Consider the following 22270-nt stretch of genomic DNA (forward strand, 5'->3'; position numbering starts at 1 on the left):
TGACAAGATGGTAATTGGGTTTTTCACTGACCTTCAGGTGGCCTCAGGTCCCTTTCTCTGCAGCGGAGCAGCACTTTAATTGCAACTCACTGTGGCTTTGGGCTCTGTAGGTGTTTTCTACCTGGCCGCTGGCAGATTTGATGATTGCATCGCGAAAGCTGGGCTCCCGCTGACTTGATGCCTGCCTGTGATTGACAGCTGACTCACAGGGCAGCGAATCTGCCATGAGAAGAAAGGATAATGAGAGGAGTGTATCTTCTTGTTTCACCTCCTTCCATTCTCTGTCTCATCCACAGCCGACAGCTGAGCTAAAGTCCAACTCACAGCTTGACATCGCTGTTGGGGAGAGAGCGTATAACGGACAGCGAGTGTGATTTGAATGCTGAGTACTCTGGAGATGGATTAGTATCACTTTTCTGGTTGAATGCATCTGACTTAATGATTGTGTGAACAACCACAGACCATTCAAGCCTAACATTGGATCAGTTGTTTGCATTTGTCAGGTTTTTGTAGGAAAACACTTTGAGCATGTAGCATCAAAGCCTTATGTTCACTTTTTTCACTCTTTTCTATCTTAACTAGTATGGAAGCTGTCAACAAAGCCTCAGTTTAATTAATAGACAACAGGCATGCCCCCTCCATCCTAACATCAATACTACTTGCATGCAGTACTGACTTATCTTACAAATGAAGCAGAACACAAGTGGAAGCAGCCGCAGGTCTGTGTTAGACCAATCAGCTTTGCCCATATAATTCCTAAACTACTAAAAAGTACTTAGTCTCTCTAAAGCAAACCTGGTGGCAAACCTCAGGGTTAGTTCCTGAGCTCCTCAAACGGTTCTTGGTCCCCTCAGAAGGTTCCTGCAGTGGAAAAGTCCAATTATTCAGTAAGGAACACAAATTGAAAGTCACTAAAATTTATTTTAATTCAATGAATCCTGCATTAACGACCATACTGAAGTAGGAAGAGGTTCGATAAGGTCAAATTATAGAGTTATGTTACTTTTAATGCAAAATTTTCACCTTAACAGTAGCAAGTAACAATAAGTACAAGATTTCTCCAGTAATGTACAAATACCTCAAAGTTGTACTTGAAAACACAGTATGAGTAAATATACCACATTTGTAGTGAAACCCTCTTTATGTGTAAGTGGGCATAAATCATTATATCCCTATGTGTTCTTACTGAATGAGGAATGCCAAATCATTTTCAGAATCTCCATGATGCACTGTTTGAGTTTCTTTGCTTTATTAAATAAGTCAAATACTGCCTTTTGAAAGTGATATCATAATGACATCATATCATCATCATTAGCATGACTCTAACTAAGCATCTTGAAATTTTGAAGGTCATACTGAAAAATATTCCTGCAATTTTGTACATTTAAGAAATGATCAGTAATCTGATCATCCTAGTGGCAGAATAAGCAGAGACAGCACAGCTTCAATAGCTCCAATTTTTCATTAATGACATATTAATAAAACACATATTTCACTCAGGCAAAGATATATTGCCCAGCCATCTTGGATATGACAAATTGTAATAAGACTTTTGAATTATGTAGAGAGTAGTTATGCCTTGATTAGTGGCAGCCTCGCTGATTCCCTAGAGGCAAGAGTGATCTTCAAATAATCGCCAATGTTCTTTAGTGCCTCCATCTGTTAAAAAGTTCATTTAAGGTTGTCAGCGAGGCAGGAATGACAGTCGGAGGATGTTTGTGCTGTGTGGGTAAAAGCTCATCAAGGCAAATAAACTGATAGTATCTCTGCTTTACAATCACAGGGACACCTTGGGCAGAAATCGATAATAAATTAAGATAAAACAAATTAAGTCATTTAGATCTATTCTTAGTCTCATTCACAGGTCTTAGGGTCAGATTACACATCTCAGAAATAATAAATCAGAGATGTGAGAATCATAATCAAACACCACCACAAAGCTTCACTTGCTGATAAACAGACTATTTTCAGATACACTGATGATCCTTCCGTGACATCTCTTATACTTTTCCACCCAGTTTCCACTTGGTGTGCTCTGTGGAGCATAGCTGAGAACAATTCTTTACCAGGAGGCCCTGGGACGACGACCATTTTCCAATCACTGCTCGCGGCGCCTGGAGGAAGCATCTGGCTTTGTTGTGGAAACTTGCCACTGGAATGAAGATTGATACTTCCTCGAAAGTGAAGCCATCTGACTGTGCTGATTGTAATTAGCTGGCTTTGGCTGTCCAGGGGAACCAAAGTATTTTACCTGCAGTGTGCTAATCACCCACAAACCTCCAAGGCCTGACATATAGATTAAAGCAGTAATTAGCATCCAGGGTTCCTGATGATCACTGTGAATGTCAAGCAGCTGTCATCAGAGATAATTGGTGAATTTACGCTGTTTGATAAGTTAAGGTGGACTCTTTAGATATTTGCAAATGAAGCATAGTCACATGCAAGTTAAGCTTAAGTCAGGGATTTTGCAAATGTTTGCATTTAAACACTTAGAAATCCAACACACAGTTACATAATAGTGCATTTTTAAAGGCAAATGCGTGCTTACTAAGCTGAAATTGTCCTTTGCATCGCAGGGATACTCTGACATTATTAATATACATTTCAGTTTTTTTCCATACTTGGAGAGTATTACATTTGCAGAATGTTTTCTAAAAAATGGCTTATATACATCCTCACTGGAGCCAAAGGATGTGACCGTCTGCAAATTAACATTTTGTGATGCCACTTGGTTTTCATGCTGATAATGCCAAAGAGGCATTTTAGGGAAACTAAATCAGAAATAGAGAAAACCTCCCTGCCCACGTTATGTATCTGAATTAAACAACTGAAAGTGGAATGCATGAAAATAACTGATATTAATGGCAAATGCAGATTATTCAAAAGTTATTCTTCAGTTTGTGATTTCAGGGGCAAGAACCACAATCCTCACAGCATTCGTTGAACTCTGACCTCAGTTTTACTTTCTAATAGTCAAAGCAATGTAAAAGCTCTCTCGGTTTAAAATTATAACATATTTCCCCTGTGAATAAGGCTTTGTTCTGAGGCTGTGTCTTTGTTGTGGTTGATCAAATTTCTCCTCTCGCTTTAGATAATGAACTTTCTTTGGTCTTTACTCTACTTGGTCATATTATGTCCTTCGAGTTCAAGAATCTTTGACAGTCTCATAAGACAAAACCAGACAGATGAAGAGCTTGTTACCTCTCTTTGATAACAGTGCATTAATGGGTTCTGAGATTGCCTTTGTGACATTCAGTACTGGGCCTGAATAAGATTAATGCTTTACCTCTCTGTCTTACTTCATTCAAACTGTTTTATGTCCAAATGGCAGAAGAGCGGCTTGTAAGTGCCATCTTAAGTAATGGTGACTGTCAGCGACTGGAGATTGCGACTCCACATCTCATTCCGTCAAATCACCCGAAACTGCAAAATCAGCTACAGTTCCCACCTCATAGTGCCAAAAAATTCAACCTTGACGTATTTTGACTTGCAGTACTTGTCCTGACTACTAGAATGTGTTTGATGATATTACAGATAGATATTACAGTCATTTTTTTAACTGTATGTTTAGATGAATGGAAGTGATGGAATTCTAATATCAGCACAGTCTCCTCATTAAACACAGCACAGAGACCTTGTGCAAACCAAAATATATCGTGATTAAACTTTGGGCACCATCAGAGAGGAAGACAAAAATAGATGCTCATTTCATGATCTCAGGGGGGGAATGCGAGGAGAGGAGGGATCTGCTACTGGATGATATCATTAAATCAGAATCATGCTGAAAATATTTGCCTGGTCTTCAACTACATGTTATGATGATATATTGTGGTCTACATGCTCTCAAGTTCTCAGCTGACCTAAATGGATAAATTGCTGTTTTGAACAATATGAATTCCCCTTTTCTCCATTTTTCTTTCCTATTATTAGCAAGAAAAATGAAGGTCAGTCACTCTCCAATGTCAGTTTCAATCTTTTTTCATATAGTCACACGTGCACACACTGCCATATAATGATGACATCGAGCCATCTGCAGAGCTCTCATCCCCATGTGTTGGCGGACCTGTGCTTTCATTAATGCTCTCATATTGCCATCCATCTACCTGTGCCAGTCTGTCTGGGCAGATTTTGGCTTCATTTTTCTGCCCAGGTGTTCTGTTATTTATAGCTACCTCAAAAACAGTATCAGTCATTGTTTGCGATGACAGTTTCAGTCAGAGGCCCTCTCACTCGTCTTGGAAATTGACAGTTGTCTGTTAGAGTGCATTTGACTTGTCTGCACAGTTAACTGTATTTCCTGGGGTTTGGGATGGAGTTTTTTGGAATTTAAAATAAGCAAATGTGAAGACTGACTTATTTAAGTTTTGTGCTCTTTTTTGATGTCTTGTGAGATTATTGATAACCCACAAACACCCATTGACAACAAAACCTTGAAAGCGTTTAATGTAGTTGATTGCAACATATAATAAGTCATTTTAGACTTAGCGAAACATTTAACATTTTGAGAAATAAGCTTGTTCGCTGTCTGGAAGAGAGGTAGGCGGGTAGCTCCCATGGATGTATTATAATAAAATATATAACACGCATCACATAAGACATTCATGGTAGCTCACGGTCATAAAAGTGAAGCCAATGCGGAAGTACCTTAAACCTGCATTCTCTCAAATGGCCAGCAGGGGGCGACTCCACTAGTTGCAAGAAGAATGATTGGAACGATTTTATGGAAGTCTATGAGAAAATGACCCTACTTCTCACTTGATTTATTACCTCTGTAAACACTTTCCTAATGAGTTTATGGTCTCAATCTCTAGTTTCAAGTCCTCTTCAATACAGCATGATGTTCATTTTGTAAATTATAGTCCCATTTAGAGTAAAATAGATGATAAAGCAGGGTGTGCTTTAGGGTGTGGCTACCTTGTGATTGACAAGTTGCTTCCACGGCGACAACGTTGGTAACGTAACGTAACGTAACCATGGCGGAACCCCAGATTCAGTATAGGCGTAGCTGCTGCTATTTCAAAGTGTTTTCAGTTCATGAAAGTTCATTGTAACTTTTTGGTCGCCTAAAAAGGTCTTGTTCAGTGTTTATTTTACTAAAACACCCTCTAAGTAATTTGCTGTTCTGTTTTTCCGGTAAGTACAGTTAGTTTTAATGGGTTTAGCACTGTTTTTCCGCTAGCATAAATTAGTATTAGCATTAGCATTAGTAGACTGTGAATGCACCGTGCTAACCATTGACTGACTGTATTTATATACAGTCAGTGGTGCTAACCAAGATAGCAGCCCGCGCTAGGGTTAGCTCCACCCTCTCATTCAAATATAGTCACTTCTGGCTCCAAAAATCAAAGATCAAAGAACTGCTAAACTTGAGGCTTCAAAAGCTTCGAAACGGCAGTCCACAAACCAATGGGTGATGTCCATGCAATGACTACGTCCGATTTCTTTTTACAAGCCTATGGTTGAGCGAGAAGATTGATACCGCTAATATTTTTGAAACTAGTATAAATCTTCTCATCTGATTCTTCACCAGAAAGCGAATAAATGTATTTCCCAAAATGTCAAATACTCCCCTTTCCTTGTAAAAGTCACAAGCAATAATGATTGCATGCAAAAGACGATGCTGCTGTATTGACTGTACTGCAATCTGCTGCTACTGGGATGCTATTTTAGGGGCACAGCAAAGTTTATTTCAGTGGTTGGCTGGAATGCAAAACTAGGTGCTGATCTAATATTCACGACTTCTCAAAAGATGCTTTCAGTACATGATAGATAGATAGACAGGCATATTTCCATTGTGATCCTCTAAGGGAGGGGAGGTGGGGGAGGGTTAAATCAAAGTAGTGGGACAGATATTTGAGGACCTCATTATGAAGAATTTTATGTATAAGTCCCAACTTGATTTGTATGACTCTTTTTTTTCAACTGGAGGCCAATTAAGTTGTTGAAAATATGCTGAATCAAGATGTGCACAGGGACGTAACTTTAATACAACCCCGACTGACTTGTTTTTGGTAGTCTGGAGTTTATTTTTGATGCAGTTAACCTATTCTGCAGTTTATTATCCACGTCTCACCATGACTAACCTGACCACTCCTCATGAATCCTTGCATAATCATGCAACATGAAAGTTTAGAAAGCTTCTGGATTACCTTTTTATTTATTTTTTTATAAATCTGTTTTATAAATCCATGTCAGGTATGTGGAACATAAAAGCACCAGGTGCATACTGTCCTTTTTTCTTTTTTTTCAGCTACAATACATATGATGCATGCATATTCCAGAAATAAATGCATCTAAAAATATGTATTACACCATGGTTCAAAGTAGCTTCTTGCACATATGCTCATTAAAATCATTTAAAGGTAAAGCTTCTGTTTTTGCGAAATGTCAGCAATTTCCCATGATACCAGCTGATACATGTCGTCTTGTTTCATAGTTTGTCTGAAGCTGTCTATTGTGTTTAACTGACCTGTTTGTTTTATAGTGAGACAGAAAACTATCCTTTATGGTATTTTTGGAAGACAGTTAAATTATCCTTTGCAAACTCTCTTTGCTGCCACAACACAGATATGCTCTGTTGTTAAAAATGCTCTCATCTTGAAAATGGCTGACAGTTGTCTTGACTTGCTAAGAAGCAGTCTGGTTTATTCCGGGTTCATCTTTTCATCATGGGCTTTATTGTTAGCTGTAGTGGCCTTGTTTCATTGTGCAACCACAGTATGTGTGGAAAATCTCCACTTGATTACTTGCTGGTCTGTTTACAGACATACTGTTCTTTCCAACAGCTGATATAGTGTTTATACTGCAGTTTGTTTGTGTGCAAGAAAGAGAAAACTAAAGAGGGGAGAGAGAGAATACTGTGCATTGAATGTGTGTGATACCCATCCAGAGGTATGTGTGTGTTTGTCTGTAGACTCGCAATTTATCAGATAGCATCCCAAACTGTTAAGACTTTGTGCAGAATTATGTAACAGTCTAAACTGTTTGTGGGGAGTTTGGAGAAGACTTAAGCTGAAAACACAAAGACCCCCGGTGGTCCCTGATCCCACTTCTTAAAACTTAGTCTATGGCATGCTAAACAAACCACAGTGTAACAGAGACACCATAAATTCAGGTTATGCCAATTGATTGAAATGCCACATTTTATTTCATATACCATCTGGTAAGATTTTTTGGACATTAAACCAAATTGGTTCTGTCAGTTTGGTACCCCAGTGATTTAGTATTGCACCCGCATAAAGTTGGTGGACTCACAAGAGAGAGATTTTTAAAAGAATAGCCAAATTCGCTGTAGCCATAGAAAAGCTATCCTGACTTTTAATCCAAAATTGCCCACACTTCCCACAACACAGCGATGATGTCTTTTTTGTAGGGTTCTTTTCTGCCTAGTAAATTTTTCAAATTCTATGCCCCTAGTTTATACTACCACAGCCTTTTTGTAAGCTTCCGAGCATCCCAAGCCGAGATAACCCTGATGACATCATCAGGGTTGTGTTCTCTAGGACAACACACACAGGTGGCATATAATATGCAGTGTTTCCTCTATAATAGTACAGGCCTGGCGGGCCGCCAGACCAACGAGAACCACTGCCAGGCCAAAAAATAATTTTTTAAATGCCAAAAATATCGCCAAATATCCATTCATTCGGAAATCAATAGCGTTTGGGAGCCTCTGAGCAGCGCTGTTTCGAAAATGAGTCAGCGTCTGTGTAGTTGCCTGGGAAACTACAGGTAGAATAACTCCTTTTAAGGAATAGGGCAGTACCAGCGAGTGAGTGGTAAAGCGAGAGAGCGAGCATCAGAAAAGTGACAGTGAATGTGAGCAGAGCAGAAGAAAAGGTTAGCAGTAAGGCCGTATTTAGACCAAATCAGGCGGTGCAGCGTTCAGCCGCAGGGTCGAGTGGAGGTGTGTGGGGGTGTGGGCGTGTTTATTTGTCCTCCGGAACGTAACCGCTGTGAAACAATCAGAAAATAACGTTTTATTGATCTGATTCACCGGCTTTCTCACTACCAGCGCTCCCTCTCTTCATTCACTCTTCAGCTCGCTCGACCACTGCTGCTCTCTCTCTCTCTCTCTCTCTCTCTTTCTCTCGTCTTTTTTAAAATGAGTCGGGAAGCAGACAGCAAGCCTAACTTTACTTTTAACGTTAGTTGTCGTTAGTAAGTTGTCAGTCTGGAAGTAAATGTACAGTCAGACTACAGTGTGTCAGTTGATAAATGCTGCAGCTTTTCAAGACCAAGAACAGGAGACACTGATATGTATCAAAACACCCACAGCTATTTTTTTTAAAGTGGTGTCTTGATACGTGTCATCACAGGTTGACCATAAACTCTCTGAGGTGTGCCACTGTTCTATTCCCCAGCACTGATGAGTGACAACTCTCATGAAACATAATTTACATACTTCTTGATTGTAAGACATGTCAGTGTGTGCTATGGGCAACGCTCCATGATGTGATTGGTGTGTGTTATAGCCTTCTTGACAAAGCTCCTCAAGCCACAAAAGATAAAACTGTTTTTTTACACAATGATTAGTACTCCCCATGTCTAGTAAACTCATTTTTAGTTGAAAAAATGGTGGAATGTTCCTTTAAATGGAACCCCTGATAAGTATGAAGTTTAAAAAGAAATCATCCATGTGAATAACGCAGAGGCTTAATTTTATATACTTATCAATCATATCACCAAACCTGAGCAACCACAGGAGTTCAACACAGAGAAATAGAGGCCACACACACTTACTTACTTACTTAAGTCACTTTTGGGGTATTTACGTAGACTTACATTCATTTCCTGGAGACTTACGCTAACTAACCATAACCACTACTTGCCTAAACCTAACCCCTACCCTAACCTTAACCACTGACCCAAGAATCAGCGTTTTACCAATTGGGGACACGGTTTTTGTCCCCAAATGCACAACCTGTCTCCAATCAACTGGTCCTAAGTCTGGTGTGTGTCCCTGAAAGTGACTTAAGTCATACCCCACACACACACACACACACACACACACACACACACCGCCACCACCACCACACCACCACCAACACTCACCCACCTATGCTCGCTCCCGCCAGTAAGCAGGTGCGCGAGCAGCTTTCCAGCGCTGTCTCACATACAAACTTGGGAGTTGAATGAGCAGCAACTAGTACCAGCCGTATACAAGTCAGCGCTGATACCAGCTCCTGTGACCGAAGCGAAGCTCTTTCGCCTTAAACAAAGTCCACCTTCGGCACAAAAACTATGGATGCAAAAAGAGTGGAGACCATTTCTGCCCGGGTGGATGCTGCTGTTTCTTCAGCTGGTAGGACAGTGGTCGCATGTTTTGGCGTGTTCACCGATAATTTGGCCGATTTTATGGGTTTGTTTTGTTCGGTCACGCGTAGAGAAAATGTCAGGCAAAACTCCGAGCAAAAAAAGCAATTTAATTTTCCTGCCTTTGGCTTATTGGCCAAATAGAAATGCCTGGTAAAATATAAGTTGAATTTGCGTGTTTATAGGACCACTCCTTAATTCTGTATGCAATTAATACAAGAAACACTTTTAAAAAATGCTTATTTCACTCTATCTTCTCAACGTTAAACCAAAATGCACCGTGAATGGCGGCAGCTAGCAAAGCACCAATTCAGTTAAAAAAGTTGAAGATTCAAGCCAGTAAAGAAGTGATTGACAGGTCATTATTCTCATTCGACATGTCAATTAGTAGTTTCCATGTAGCCTAGTTCCGTCGTTCTAATTGGTAGCTGTTGAAAGGAAACATTAAATTGCTCTATTTTTAATTGAGTTTGGCGTGACATTTTCTCACGCCAACATTTGACTTGCATGCTTCTGCAACATAGATCTCTAACGTTTTTTTTTTGTCACTGCTTTAACTGTGGAGTCATGTCTTGACTTTTGCCTTCTTTTAAAGGATAATAATATGTTCATTTGATGATATACTGGCCACTTTTTTCATTGTTTGTTAGGATTTCAACTGGGTAGCAGCAATTTTCTACTGTTCATTATCACTGTTTCTGCTGAATGATTTAACATATGGGGGCATTAAACTTATGTTGTGTTAGGTAAGGTTTAGAAATCCCTCTTGCAATAAATAATGAATTCACTTCATGTTTATCTGACACTTTAGCCTACACTCTGCATACACGCAACTTTTGAACCCCCTTGTGATTGAGTATAAGGGCACACAGGCATCAGTAAAAAAAAAAAAAAAAAGACCATAGGATACAGTGGCATAAATCCTCTCCTGGGTTCTCTCCACAGTTCTTGGCTGGCATCCAGAATACTGATCACTCAGTTATAGTCCATAGGTTTCCCTTCAGGCTGCTCAATGCCTCTCTCAAAGCCAGAGGAACAGTTAACTGCTCATCATCCCTGGTGCAGGTTAATGTTTGTTTGCACACCTAACTGATTTCTAATTATCCTTTTGTTAAGGATATGAGTAATATCTTGAAGGGTTTAAATGGATGTGAGCTGTTGTGTCTCAGGTGTTTTGATCTCCCATTAATAGTCCTTACGCAGGACATGAAGAATGGGAAACAAAATTGTATGCCACTGCTAAAATAACGGCTACTGAGTAGCAAAAGTTATGCAAACTAATGAGGATGTGCAGACTTTGACAAATGCTATTTAAGGGTTTGTAATAATCCAGATTATGGATATGGGCTCTCGAGACCTAATTCACTTTTTGAGCAGAATAAGTCATTAGTTGTGAAGACCATTATCTTCATGATCATTTATAGGCTCCTGCAGTATTAGAGGCCAGATTTTTTTGCTGTGTTAACACTTTGGGTGTTATTGAAGGATATTGACTGCTGTCCCCTGCCCAAGTGTAGGTCATTATAAAGACTGGATGCTTGTTAACTAGGATTTGTACAGATTCTGAAAAGTTTGGAATTCCCAGCAGTTTATCTCTCGCTTCCTGACCAGACTTCTCATTATTCTGGTGGCTTAAATGTCATTTGGTTTATAGAGGGTGAGTCAGGGGGAGACTGGAGAATATTTGTTTGTAGCTTCCACTGCTAAGTAATCACTAATTCTTGTAGAGAGTACAGAAACTAAATTATCTCACAAGCATGATTCTTTCTCTTTATGCGTCCTTTTCTCAACTTGTCATTCATTTCTTTCTAAGCCCCTACCACTCTGTCCCCAGTGGGCTACCACATCACGCTCACTCTCCAGGTAAATCTTAAACTGTAACGATCGCCCACAAAAAATGCTACAGCCACCCAGCCATGAGTCGATCCTCCCAAGAGCTGTTTCCTCGGTGCAGTGATTCTTTGCATCAGTGCCTCGGAGCTCTCTCAGATCACCATTGCAACTTCTGTCGGTGACTGCCGGCGGCTCCCCTAGACAGTTCTCTCCTTTTGTACCGTATTCCTCAGATTCAGAGATGTGATGTATGCAGCCCCGTAAGGTTTGTTGTTGTGATTGAGCTACTTTCAGCACCACGGCTAGCTCCGTCTTTTGCACTTAAAAAGTTAAGAAAAAGCTCTGTCCGTCGCAGGTTTTTGGTGATGAATCACCTCTTTTCCTTTGTGTCAGTATGAATCATCATTGCTAATTACTTAGACCTCATATTGTATATCCAAGGCCTCAAACAACGCTAAACAACATTAAGTAATAAAACATAAACCGCAGAAATTTTACCACGAGGCATTACCTCATAGCTGTTGAATCAATGCTTCATTTACTCTGATTTGCATTTAATTACTTTGACTTATGTTTAGCTTGCTACGTGCATAATGTTTTCCAACAGAACTACTTCATAAACTTTGCAGATTACTGTCTGTCAAGAAACAACATAAGAAATATCCAATCTAAGTAGACCAGTGGGGAGATGTGCAAACACGCTGTGGCTGTCTAGAAGCTCAGTTACAGTACGATATGCAGACAGGAGACAAACAGTCCTTTCTGAAATAATCAATATTTAGGACACCAATACTGAGTCAGGATTTTAATGTTTGAGCCAATGAGTTATGTACTTTGGCTGTGATGCAACTGAGTGTAACAATCCATTTGCAGCATTTATGAATGCTATTATTTAGTCATCAAGATCTCAGGATGCAGAATTTAATCGTGACTGCAGTTTCACAGTATCGAACATTCTTACTGTGAAGTCACCATGGAATGGGAAAAAATCAACACATACACCTAAACCAATTAATGCCCAGATTTTCAGGTCCGACAATAAAATATATAAGTTGTCTAGATAAACACACATGGTCGTTTCTGTGTGAGATGTTTCACTTGAAGAACGTGCAGTGTTTGTGTAAAAAGCTGTGTATTTGTTTTGTAAAGTGATGGAAGGAGTCTTGATGTGTGTTGTCTCTTCCTAGACATCAGCTTTGAGCTGTTGTGGGGTCATGAACTGACCACATGTGATGGTGGTGGATGCTTGAGTGTGAATGTTTTCTCAGCATCTGTCAGCCAGGAGTCCTGAGATCACACTGAAGCAAAGGTACAGATTGAAGAAGCTGTTCCAAATCTGTCAGACAGCAGAGCAGTGTGCTTAAGCTTTTCAGAGAAAACTTTTGACAGTATGTAGCTCTAGATCATGACATGAAGGTTTTTCTGTTTTTTGTTTCATCAAAAGATGTGCGGTTTAATTTGTTATTAGGCAAAAAGAGCCACAATGTATAAAGGAAAGATCATCTTAAAGGACCAGTCTGTAGGATTTAGTGGTATGTAGCGGTGAGGTTGCAGATTGTGATTAACTGAATACCCCTCCCCTCTCCTTCCAAGTGTGTAGAAGAACCTATGGTTGCTGTGAAACTTGCGAAAAACGTGAAAGACCCTCTCTAGAGCCAGTGTTTGGTTTATCCGTTCTGGGCTACTGTAGAAACATGGTTGTGCAACATGGCAGGCTCCATAGAAGAAGTCCCGCTCCCTATGTAGATATAAAAGACTCATTCTAAGCTAACGAAAACACAACTATTCTTATTTTCAGGTGATTATACGCAAAAGAAAACATACTTATGAATATTCTATTTCTGCCGAGTCTGTTCCACAAGATGCCACTAAATTCTACACACTGCACCTTTAATAAACACATTTTTAAAGCAAATCAAAGGCACTTAGAATAGGACCACACGTTGTTTTTAAGGAATGACATCTAGGAAGTGACAGCTTGTTCACAACATAGGTTTTTAATTATGAATATTGAAGTAAATCTTAATTGGACCCCTTAGAAGTCAAGAGAATCTGTCAACATTTGGCATTAAACATTCAGGGTCTGTTTGCCTAGCTTTACATTCACTCTATGAATAGATTCACAATTGGAAAATTTGACTTATTACACAGTCAGATCTGGCACATCAGTTGGTCTTAATGGCATACCAACTGCTGTGAGGTTAAATGTAGTTCTTGTCATCAAGATAGTGGTCTTTGTTGTTTGTTGTTGGTAGATTTTTTTTTTTTGGACCACCTGTGAGCTTCCTCTCTAACTGTCAATTAGAAAATGGTCCTTGGTCAAATCCAGGATTAATTGCAGTGTGAACTTCCCCTCTCGTCGCTCAGGCACCCTCCAGCAGATTTTGTTTGTTTTGGATCCAGCCTTTGTTTTTCCCTTCGAGAGACTGGGTGGGGAGCATCTGCTCGCGTGGACCATCTGTCTTGGGACTCAGGCCAGAGAAGAATGAGGGGAAGGAGATGTGGAAATAAAGCGGGTGAGGTGAGGATATAGGGGACAAAGCACTGTTGCTGTGGCTATAACTGCAGGGATGGCAGAACATAAGGTGCTTGTTTATGATTGCTGAAGGCTAAAAGAAGTGGACCGTCTTTCATGTTTATATTTCCACCCGCAGGCTTGTTTATGCCACTGATTCACTCCATTTGACTTCCTTGGATAGAGTGCCAAACAGCTGATGCCAATTGGGTGCCAATGTTTAGCCTCAGCTCGCAAAACGCGTCTTTCTTTCTTTGTGCCAAGGTCAGGTTGAGGATAAACTGAATTCCCCGAAGCCGGGAAGAATCTGACATTTCTTACCTCTCTGTCTGAAATCTCAAGTGTTTCTTCAAAAAGTCCTGCCTCTATAAATCACAACTTTTCCCACAAAGCACCTCTGAGGAACATTTTCTTTTGTCAGGAGTGAATTTTTAATAGTTAAGCAGGACACTGCTGCCACATTCTTCTCAGTGCACATCAGAGTGTCTAAGAATAAAGAAATAACATATTTCAAAGCTGAAGTTTCTCATAACTTTGTAATACTCATTAACTTTTCATTTGTTGTTTTTTTTTTCTTATCTTTATAGATAATAAATTATGTTCTTTGTTGTGATTCCGACAGCAAATGAGTTTGAGTGAATTAAAGCTTTGGTAGACAGATTTTAAATTTTAAATTAGCTTATATGGCAGCAACTCTGAAATTTTTGAAACACCATTGCATTGCTTTCATAAAACACCTAAAGTGATTATATAAGGCCTGCATTATGTCGTGTAGACAATATTTATCTGATGTGATTAATTTTTCATCACTTTCTTATCTGTAGTGTAAACAATGGCTAACCATAGTGCCCTGCGATGGCCAGTGTGTAAGCCGTTTTTCCAGTACATGCTGGGAAATGCTTAGGATAATCAGCAATAGAAAGTGAACGATTGGATGGTAGTCTCAAAGCTTCTTTCTCTCTTCTTTATTATTAAGAATTAATTTGTTGTATTCCCTTCATTCCCATTCATTCGACGGATCTTGCTGTTTTCCACTATGTTGTGTTCTGTCGGCAACTTGGCATTCAGATCCTGTTAATGAGTTTAGCTCTTATGTTGCTTGTCGGCTTTCTTTCTGTTTTCGTTTCTTTGAGGTAGAATGTCCTGGGGCTTGAAATCATACCTGCGCAAATTGGTTATCATTGGTATTTATCACTGCACCTGCATGACTCATTGTCATTTCAATAATAAGTGCAAACAATGCATTACTATGTGCTTTTGAGTTCAATTCTAGTTTGTGAACTTTGTCACATCCCAACATTACTCTTCACTGTAAAAAGCGTAATAAAACTAACATTAACGAATCAGCCGTATGCTTGTTAGAACGAGCCTTTCCATGGGACTTCTTGATGAAATGGTGTCAGAGCTGAACATCATACAGGCCATATGTGGAGGCAGGCCTGGCATGAGTAGCCAACTGGAGGGTCCGTCTGTCTTTCTTCTCGTCCCATTGGGGGGGGCTCAAAAGCCTATTTTGGCCTTTAGCCACTCCAAAAGTCCACGTCCTACAGGGAACTGCCAACACTTATTATAGACTCCACAACAACACAATACTAAACATATCTGCCGTTCCAATGGGAGATTAGGACATGCAAAGCGTACACATGAGCCATATGCAAGCCTGAGTCTATCCTGTTAATTTGGGGAGACCTGAAATAGATTGGAAAAATAACAGCAGTATGCATCGAAGAACAACGACCGTCAATAGGCTTATCTACAGCGGCTTTGGTAATTATGAGCAGATCTTTCTGAATGTTATGTCAACTAACATTCAACCTCTCAAATCATGGAAAGAATGTGTCTGCTGTATGGTAGTCGTGGCATCCACGGAGCGTACAAGGCTGACACCAAGTGGTTGTACACTGAAAATGGTGTCTCATCAGTAAAGAATAAGTTTGTCACACAAAGGTTAAACTGCAGGCCTGTTTCTTGTGTTATTTATTTGCCTTTTTTAATTGTATTGACATAAACTAGGCTTCCTTAGTGTATCTTTTACCAGTTATAGCCTGTTTATATCTCACATCTCAGGTCAGATGTCTGTGTGTGTATTTATTGTGTGATACTTGGATGTGCCCAGACATATAGAACACTATGAGAAAGTGATGTTATGGACTTGCATAATGTACCTGAGGGGGGAAAAAAACACACACACACCAGATAATGTGTATTTTAAATAGATGTGGACATCCAGGTCAGGAGGATATAATTGGTGGCGGAGCTGCAACTAACGATTAATTTCATTGATTAGTCTGCCGGTTATTTTCTCATTTACTTGTTTTATCTATAAAATGCAATTACAATTTTTACAATATGCAATTACAATTTCCCCGGGCCTAAGCTGACATATTTAAATTGCTTATTTATTCCAACCAACAATCCAAAACAGAAAAGGAAAACCAGGAAATATTCACTATTTAGAAGCTGGAATCAGTGATTTGCTTAAAAATGATTTATCATTGGAGTTGTGGAAAATCAGTGTTGAGATTAAAAAAAAAAAAAAAACTGTATGGCTTATATTTTAGAAGGTGCATTAAAAAGTTGACAAACACTTATTTAGGATTGTTTAGGAGTAGATTAACATCAGTTTTATTCTGAGGCGCTGCCATTTTCCTAAATACTGAAACAAATATGAATGGCAGGTAACTTTCCTGATCTTTAGTCTGCATTATTTATGCACAGGCAAAAGAATTGCCCTTTTGTTTGATGAGCTAAAAATGAGCAAATCTCCAGAGAAAATGAAAGTGACCTTACAACATAAACCTGCAGATAGGCTATATTCTTTTCTATGCTCCACTGCCACAATGACACGCATCCTTACACAGAAGGTGCCCCCAAATCCCTCTAGGTGCTTGTATAGTCACCAGCGCAGTGTCTCTGTACACGCTGACCGATAAAGAGCCACTGTTATCTTCAGATAGCAGGCGCTGCGGCTGAATAATTTATGGAGGCATTCCAACACATTGACTCGGAAAACGACACACACCCACAGAGGGCAGGGAAGTGGTAAAAGGTTCGATGCGCGTGTGTCTGAAGGTGTGTGTGTGTGTGTGGGTTCGCGTCAGGCTTTGCATCACTGTTTCAAAGCGTGCACGTTCAAAAGCGTGCGTCTCTGTGGTGTTTATCTATACACGCAGCTCTCTATTTGCAGTAAAGGTTGTATGTTTTTTTTTTTTTTTTTTTTTTTTTTTTTACTTTTTGGCTGCTACATGGCCCATAATGCCACAGTCCATTTAACAAGTGGAAGAGGGAGCAAGGGTGAGGGAGGGTGGGCAAATGTGAACTGATGGACTGTCCGCACTATTCATTTTCATTATGCTGAGTCGCCTTCTCCCAAGAGCTTTGTCAATTACCCATTTAAAAAGTACTGAACCCTTATTCGTGCAATAATTAACACTGGTGCATAATTGAAGCATGATAATGAACAAACGCTGTGATTGACGCATAATTGTATAAGCAAGATTGTTAGGTGGGTATCGCGGGCCATTTTTCATCATCATTTGTGACCTTTCAATTAGCCTTTGCAACACAAGCTGTTGATACTTGTGATCTGAGTAAACCTTTTGCGTTCTTCTAGGGCGTCAAAAAAACAGAAAACTACAAAAGAAGCTGCTCTTACTACAAGGTTATATTAAGAAGTTGCAGCCACCTTCTTTTTTTTTCCTGTAAACCTGACACTGATCTTTGCTTTCATGTGGTCAGTATGTTCTCCCTCCTATCAGATTACTTGGCGATGGTTCAAGAGGTGGTTGTATTGATTTCAGGTCAGCTTAAGTAAATAAGTGAACAACCGCTGGTTCCATAAGGACGCCATTATGGAGCTCTCGTGTTTCAAACGAGAAAGAAAACAGATCCATGATATATTGGTACATTCTGTGACTTCACTAAGATGAGCTTAGATCTCCCATCTTTAAATACTGCATTGCAGTTTATTTAATCCGTGGGGCTGTTTCCCATATGCATTCTGCTAATTTTAGCCGCCACATCGGCGGACAAGGTCAGAGTGGGTGTGTGAGAAATTGGGAAGAGAAGTGTGCGTGTGTGGAGTGTGTGTGTGTGTTGGAGGAAAGCAGAGAGATGCAGCACAGCCAGCCTAGATCCACATAGCTCAATGCGTCTTCCGTCCAGCCCTGCTGCGACTACCAATTGACCCGCTAACACTGAACCACAGGGGTTTCTGACCACCATGACATTGGAGCTGGGAAAGGAAAGATGGCATTGAAAGTAAAAGCTCATTTCAAGCTATTGCAACAGAGAATAATGAACACTCTGGTTTATGGCTCCAACTTGTGACAGCATATTTTACAGGGTTCTGCAGAGGCTGTAGCTATTTTGTGTGTGTATGTGTGTGTGCGCGTGGGTTTTAAGTTTCACCAGGGGTGGGCTAGGATGATGCAATCATTTGAGAAAGCGTAGATATGGTATGTATAAGGCTTTGTTTTTGGACACTTTATTCATACATTTGTCCACTTTGAAAATACAGTATTAACAATATAATAGTGAGCACATTATAATTGCAGACTTCCCATTCTTAGAGTGTAATTTTAGCAAGAATCCTCATATGAGAGGCTCCACTTAACTGTCACATCCCTGAGCATTAACATTACACTCGGGTTGTAAAGACAATTAATGAGTTCTACTTAGTAATGTGGTCGAGAACATTTAAGGAATAAAAGAGCTGATTTCATGTTATGTTGCTGACACTGCCGGGCAGCGTCCTCCTTGGCTACGGGTAATGGCTTCTGTAATGGGCTATTGCATTATCCTCGCAAGGTTTTATGGAAATGCGGAGCTCGGTTCAAAATGAGCCTGTTGTCGCAAATGTGTGTCTTCAATCATTTTATACTGAGACAGCGAGGTTGTTAATATTCCTTCAGTTTTTCCAAAATCGTGTTCACCACTGAGAAAATAGGCTGGAGTCACAGTCGGCTTTAAAGGTACTGACGATGTTTTGGAAGTTCTGCCAGTTAGATCGGTGGTTTTGACAACTTTAACAACTAATTGTATTGAATTTCTATTAATTATTTACACCTGAATGTCCACTTTTAATACAAGTTTGTATTTTGATGCCCTGTAATAGTTGTTGACATGTGCATAGAATACTAGTGCAGAAGTTGGAGCATCACACTGGTGAGTTAAAATGATTAAGACTTCATATTCAGCTCAGGAACATGAAGGTCTTCATCTGAATGCATTGTGTATACACGTAAACATTGCTTACAACACAGTTAGAAATCCAGTGTAAAATGTTTTGGGGGGACAGTTAGTTAATAATGTGTTTGCAACACTGAAGGGCACTTCATTTTAATGCAAAAGCATTTGCTGAATATGTAAATCCACACACATATTTAGAATCTCACCGTGGTAAAATGGAAACGGCATGATAATTCTCTGATTTATTCAGTGAAAGGTGAATTCTTCTGTGTTTGTGGGGCTTTGGGCTGGAGCAGCGTTGCTTTGTTTGCACGTGTATGATGAAATGATGTAATGCAATCTGAGGTTGTTTTCAGCGGCCTTCCAAAACAAAACAATATGCCCTTTCACTGCAGAAATTTTGACTTATTATTATAGATAAAGGAACAGTTGTGTTTCTAATAAAAGTATCGCTTATGGCTCGGCCTAGTTCAGTTCAAGTGTCTCGACAGTAAAGGCCTTAACACCAGGACCCTGAAACTGAAGCAGATAAACAGAATTCAGCCATCATGAATTTTATTATTTACACATGTTCTCTTCCTACTGTGACATAACCTCAACCATTTGTTACCCAGGACTAGAAGTCAGGAGTCATAATTGATTTCAGAATACATTACAACAAATTACTTCTGACTTAGTCAATAGGTGTCTGTGATAAAGAAACGAGGAAGAGTGTGTGTAAGAGCAAAGCACCTAAAAGTCAGCTGCATATAGACAAATGCATGTATTGGCTTTTGGCAATTTTTCATGTATTGACTTGAACAGGACCAATAATTGTAATTGTGGTAAGCCTGCAAACTAGTTCAGGTACTGCTACACTCACTTAATCTGCTCCCAGCAGCATATATCCAATACACCATCCGTTTAATCTGAAAACCACCGCTGCTACTGTTCATGTTTCATAAGCCAACACTTGAAATGTCACTTTATGACAATAGTGTCTTCAGTTGTCTTCTTCACAAAGCTTCTCCAAAGCTCACTAAGATGCCAGGAATTGTTTCTTCACTTCACCCAGCATTAACGTTGCTGAGTTTGCTAACAAGCCTTTTGCGCATAGATGTCTTGTCTGTCTTTAGTTGGTGTATGTTCGCTTGGTGGTATCAGTGAGGCTGCTGGTGTAATTTTTTTTACCCTTATGCTGTGTATAGTATTAATAGTGTAAAACCAAGGTTGATGTCTTGAGATAGCTTGTTGTGTAAGACAAGTCCAAAATCTATCACACAGTGTAAGACAAAGAAAATCTGAAAATCTTCACAATTGAGAAGCTGGAAGTCTTATCTTTGCTTGGAAAATGACTTTTGACAATTAATCGATTTATCAAAATAGTTGTTGGATAATTTTCTGTTGATCAGCTATTTGATTGATCAGCCAATTCTTTCAACTCTAGTACTGTTATATTCTGTACATTCATGCTGCTGATTTATGTAAAGTGGTGAAATAGAACTTCACATACAAACTTAGAACCGTTGAGGCTCAGCTGGTTTTGCACTACTTCTGTTTGCCTGTTTTGGGTAGGTGGGGTTCATGTTGGAGGGTTTATGTGACAACTCGTTTTACTATTTAATCTTCATGTTATAGTTTAATATCCTTTCTGAGCACCTGTTTGATGGATCAACTGCACTCAGTACCATTGTTGTTGATGGTCTGATGGTCGTCTTATTATCACTGCTTTATAACATTTCATTTTGTTCTTGCAAGACCACAGGATGTATCTGTATCCAGCTGGGAGGGAAAGTTTATAGTCATCATTCCAATTGCCTCCATGTTTATTATTTTTATTGTATGCCCATAGGGACGATTCTTATCTCATCCAGATGTGGAATACTAACTCTGTACATATTCTGTATTCTCATAAATCCATTCCACATGAGCAGGCTGTCTAAATTGATTTCAGAATACATTACAACAAATTGTTCCTGACACAATCAATAAGTGTCTGTATTAGAGGAACAATGGAGATTTAAGCGTATCCACGACAAGCGCAACTGTATATGAAATCTCATACACACAACCAATATAGCACCTAAAAGATTACATTCAGCAGCTAATGTATGTGGATTGTATTTCACTCATTTTTCATGGATTGACCTGAGCAGGACAGATAATCATATCTGAGAATGATTAGATGGGGAGATTAATCCACCCCATCCCCAACCAACATTCATATCTGTATTCCGTTTACATGCTTGTGATTTGTTTGCTCCAACATGCTTGAGTGTAGACACAGGTTCAATCACTCCAAAAAAAAAAGTTATTTGTTTGCTCGTGTATATTCACGTCAGTCATGAAAAGAATGTTAGATCCAGAATTTTATTTATTTTTTTAAGGCCTTTTTAGATATGTTGTAGAGAATGGACTATTCCTGGTCAACCGCACTTTCTAAAGAAGCAGTATAATGGTTGTCTTCAATTTAATCATTGGTTGAATAAATTCTTGCACATTATTAATGTGAAATTGGATATATAGGTGTATATTTACTGGTACTCTCTTTTTGCCTTTCATGTTTTGCTTTGTTCTCAGTATTGACTTGGTCTTAAACCTGGTCTTGACTCGAAAGTCAACTCTACCTGGTCTTCGAGTCGACGAGTACTCGACAAGGTGGCCTTGAATATCAATGAACCTGCATCTGGAATATAAATTATTCAACATATCGGGGACAAAGCTCTCAAGACTTCTCCCTCAGGATGTGGACGTATCTCAGGATGCGCTCACCTAACAAGTGTCACCACAGAACGCGTACCATACCGTAACACTGAGAGACCAATCTGCTCGGTTGTTTCAATCAGGCGTGTGTCTTAGCCTGCTGGGAAAGGATGGCTCTATTCCCAGCTCTCCGTCCAGGGCCCCCCCTTTGTCTTCTCAGGTACAGGATATGCCTTGCTCATCTCAGGGGAAGCAATTAGATTTAGTATTGCTGTCTCCCTTTAAGCATAGCCATCTATCACCGCACTGTAATTAATGTTATGTGCATTTAAATGGGGAGCTTAAGCCCATTTTGCCGATGACCAGGGACAAATCATTTGCATATCCACGTCCGTACATTTATGACACTTACTGTATGTCGTAACATAAATAAAAGGATTGCTGACAAAATCCCACAGCGAACATATACTGGAAGACATTAACACTGTGGTAATAAATTCAGGGTAGTAAAGTCTATGTGGTAATGTCTATGCTGTGGTATGCATCATCTTCAACTGAACAACTAAGTACAGAGTGATGAAAGGGGTACAAAGTAAGCCTGCATCTGCCCTTCAGCTAGATCAGCCTTATCATTTTAACTGCGAATAACCTTGTAAGTATCTGACATTAATAACTGTCTTGTTACTTTAATTAACAATAATTTAGCACACACAGAGGTCAGAGGACAGGTCAGCC

At 39.6% G+C, this 22270-nt stretch overlaps 1 protein-coding gene across 8 annotated transcripts in view; it reads left to right on the plus strand.

Annotated features, from left to right (window-relative positions):
* The first annotated feature begins 4961 nt into the window (after positions 1 to 4961).
* kcnip4a (potassium voltage-gated channel interacting protein 4a) overlaps positions 4962 to 22270 on the plus strand; it is a 141705-nt gene continuing 124396 nt past the window's right edge. For 2 of the 8 annotated variants that reach the window (XM_067580777.1, XM_067580780.1), the window contains exon 1: positions 4962 to 5133. Coding sequence is in view for 3 of the 8 variants with exons in the window: in XM_067580774.1 (XP_067436875.1) it covers positions 9244 to 9304 (61 nt within the window). In the remaining 5 variants the exon portion in view is untranslated. Of the gene's footprint in view, positions 5134 to 9037; positions 9305 to 14663; positions 21756 to 22270 lie in introns of those variants that run through there. The other 6 variants (XR_010925568.1, XM_067580774.1, XM_067580778.1 and 3 more) reach the window with 4 other exon arrangements.

This window comes from Thunnus thynnus, chromosome 22 (assembly GCF_963924715.1).
Source record: "Thunnus thynnus chromosome 22, fThuThy2.1, whole genome shotgun sequence".
Lineage (NCBI taxonomy): Eukaryota > Metazoa > Chordata > Actinopteri > Scombriformes > Scombridae > Thunnus > Thunnus thynnus.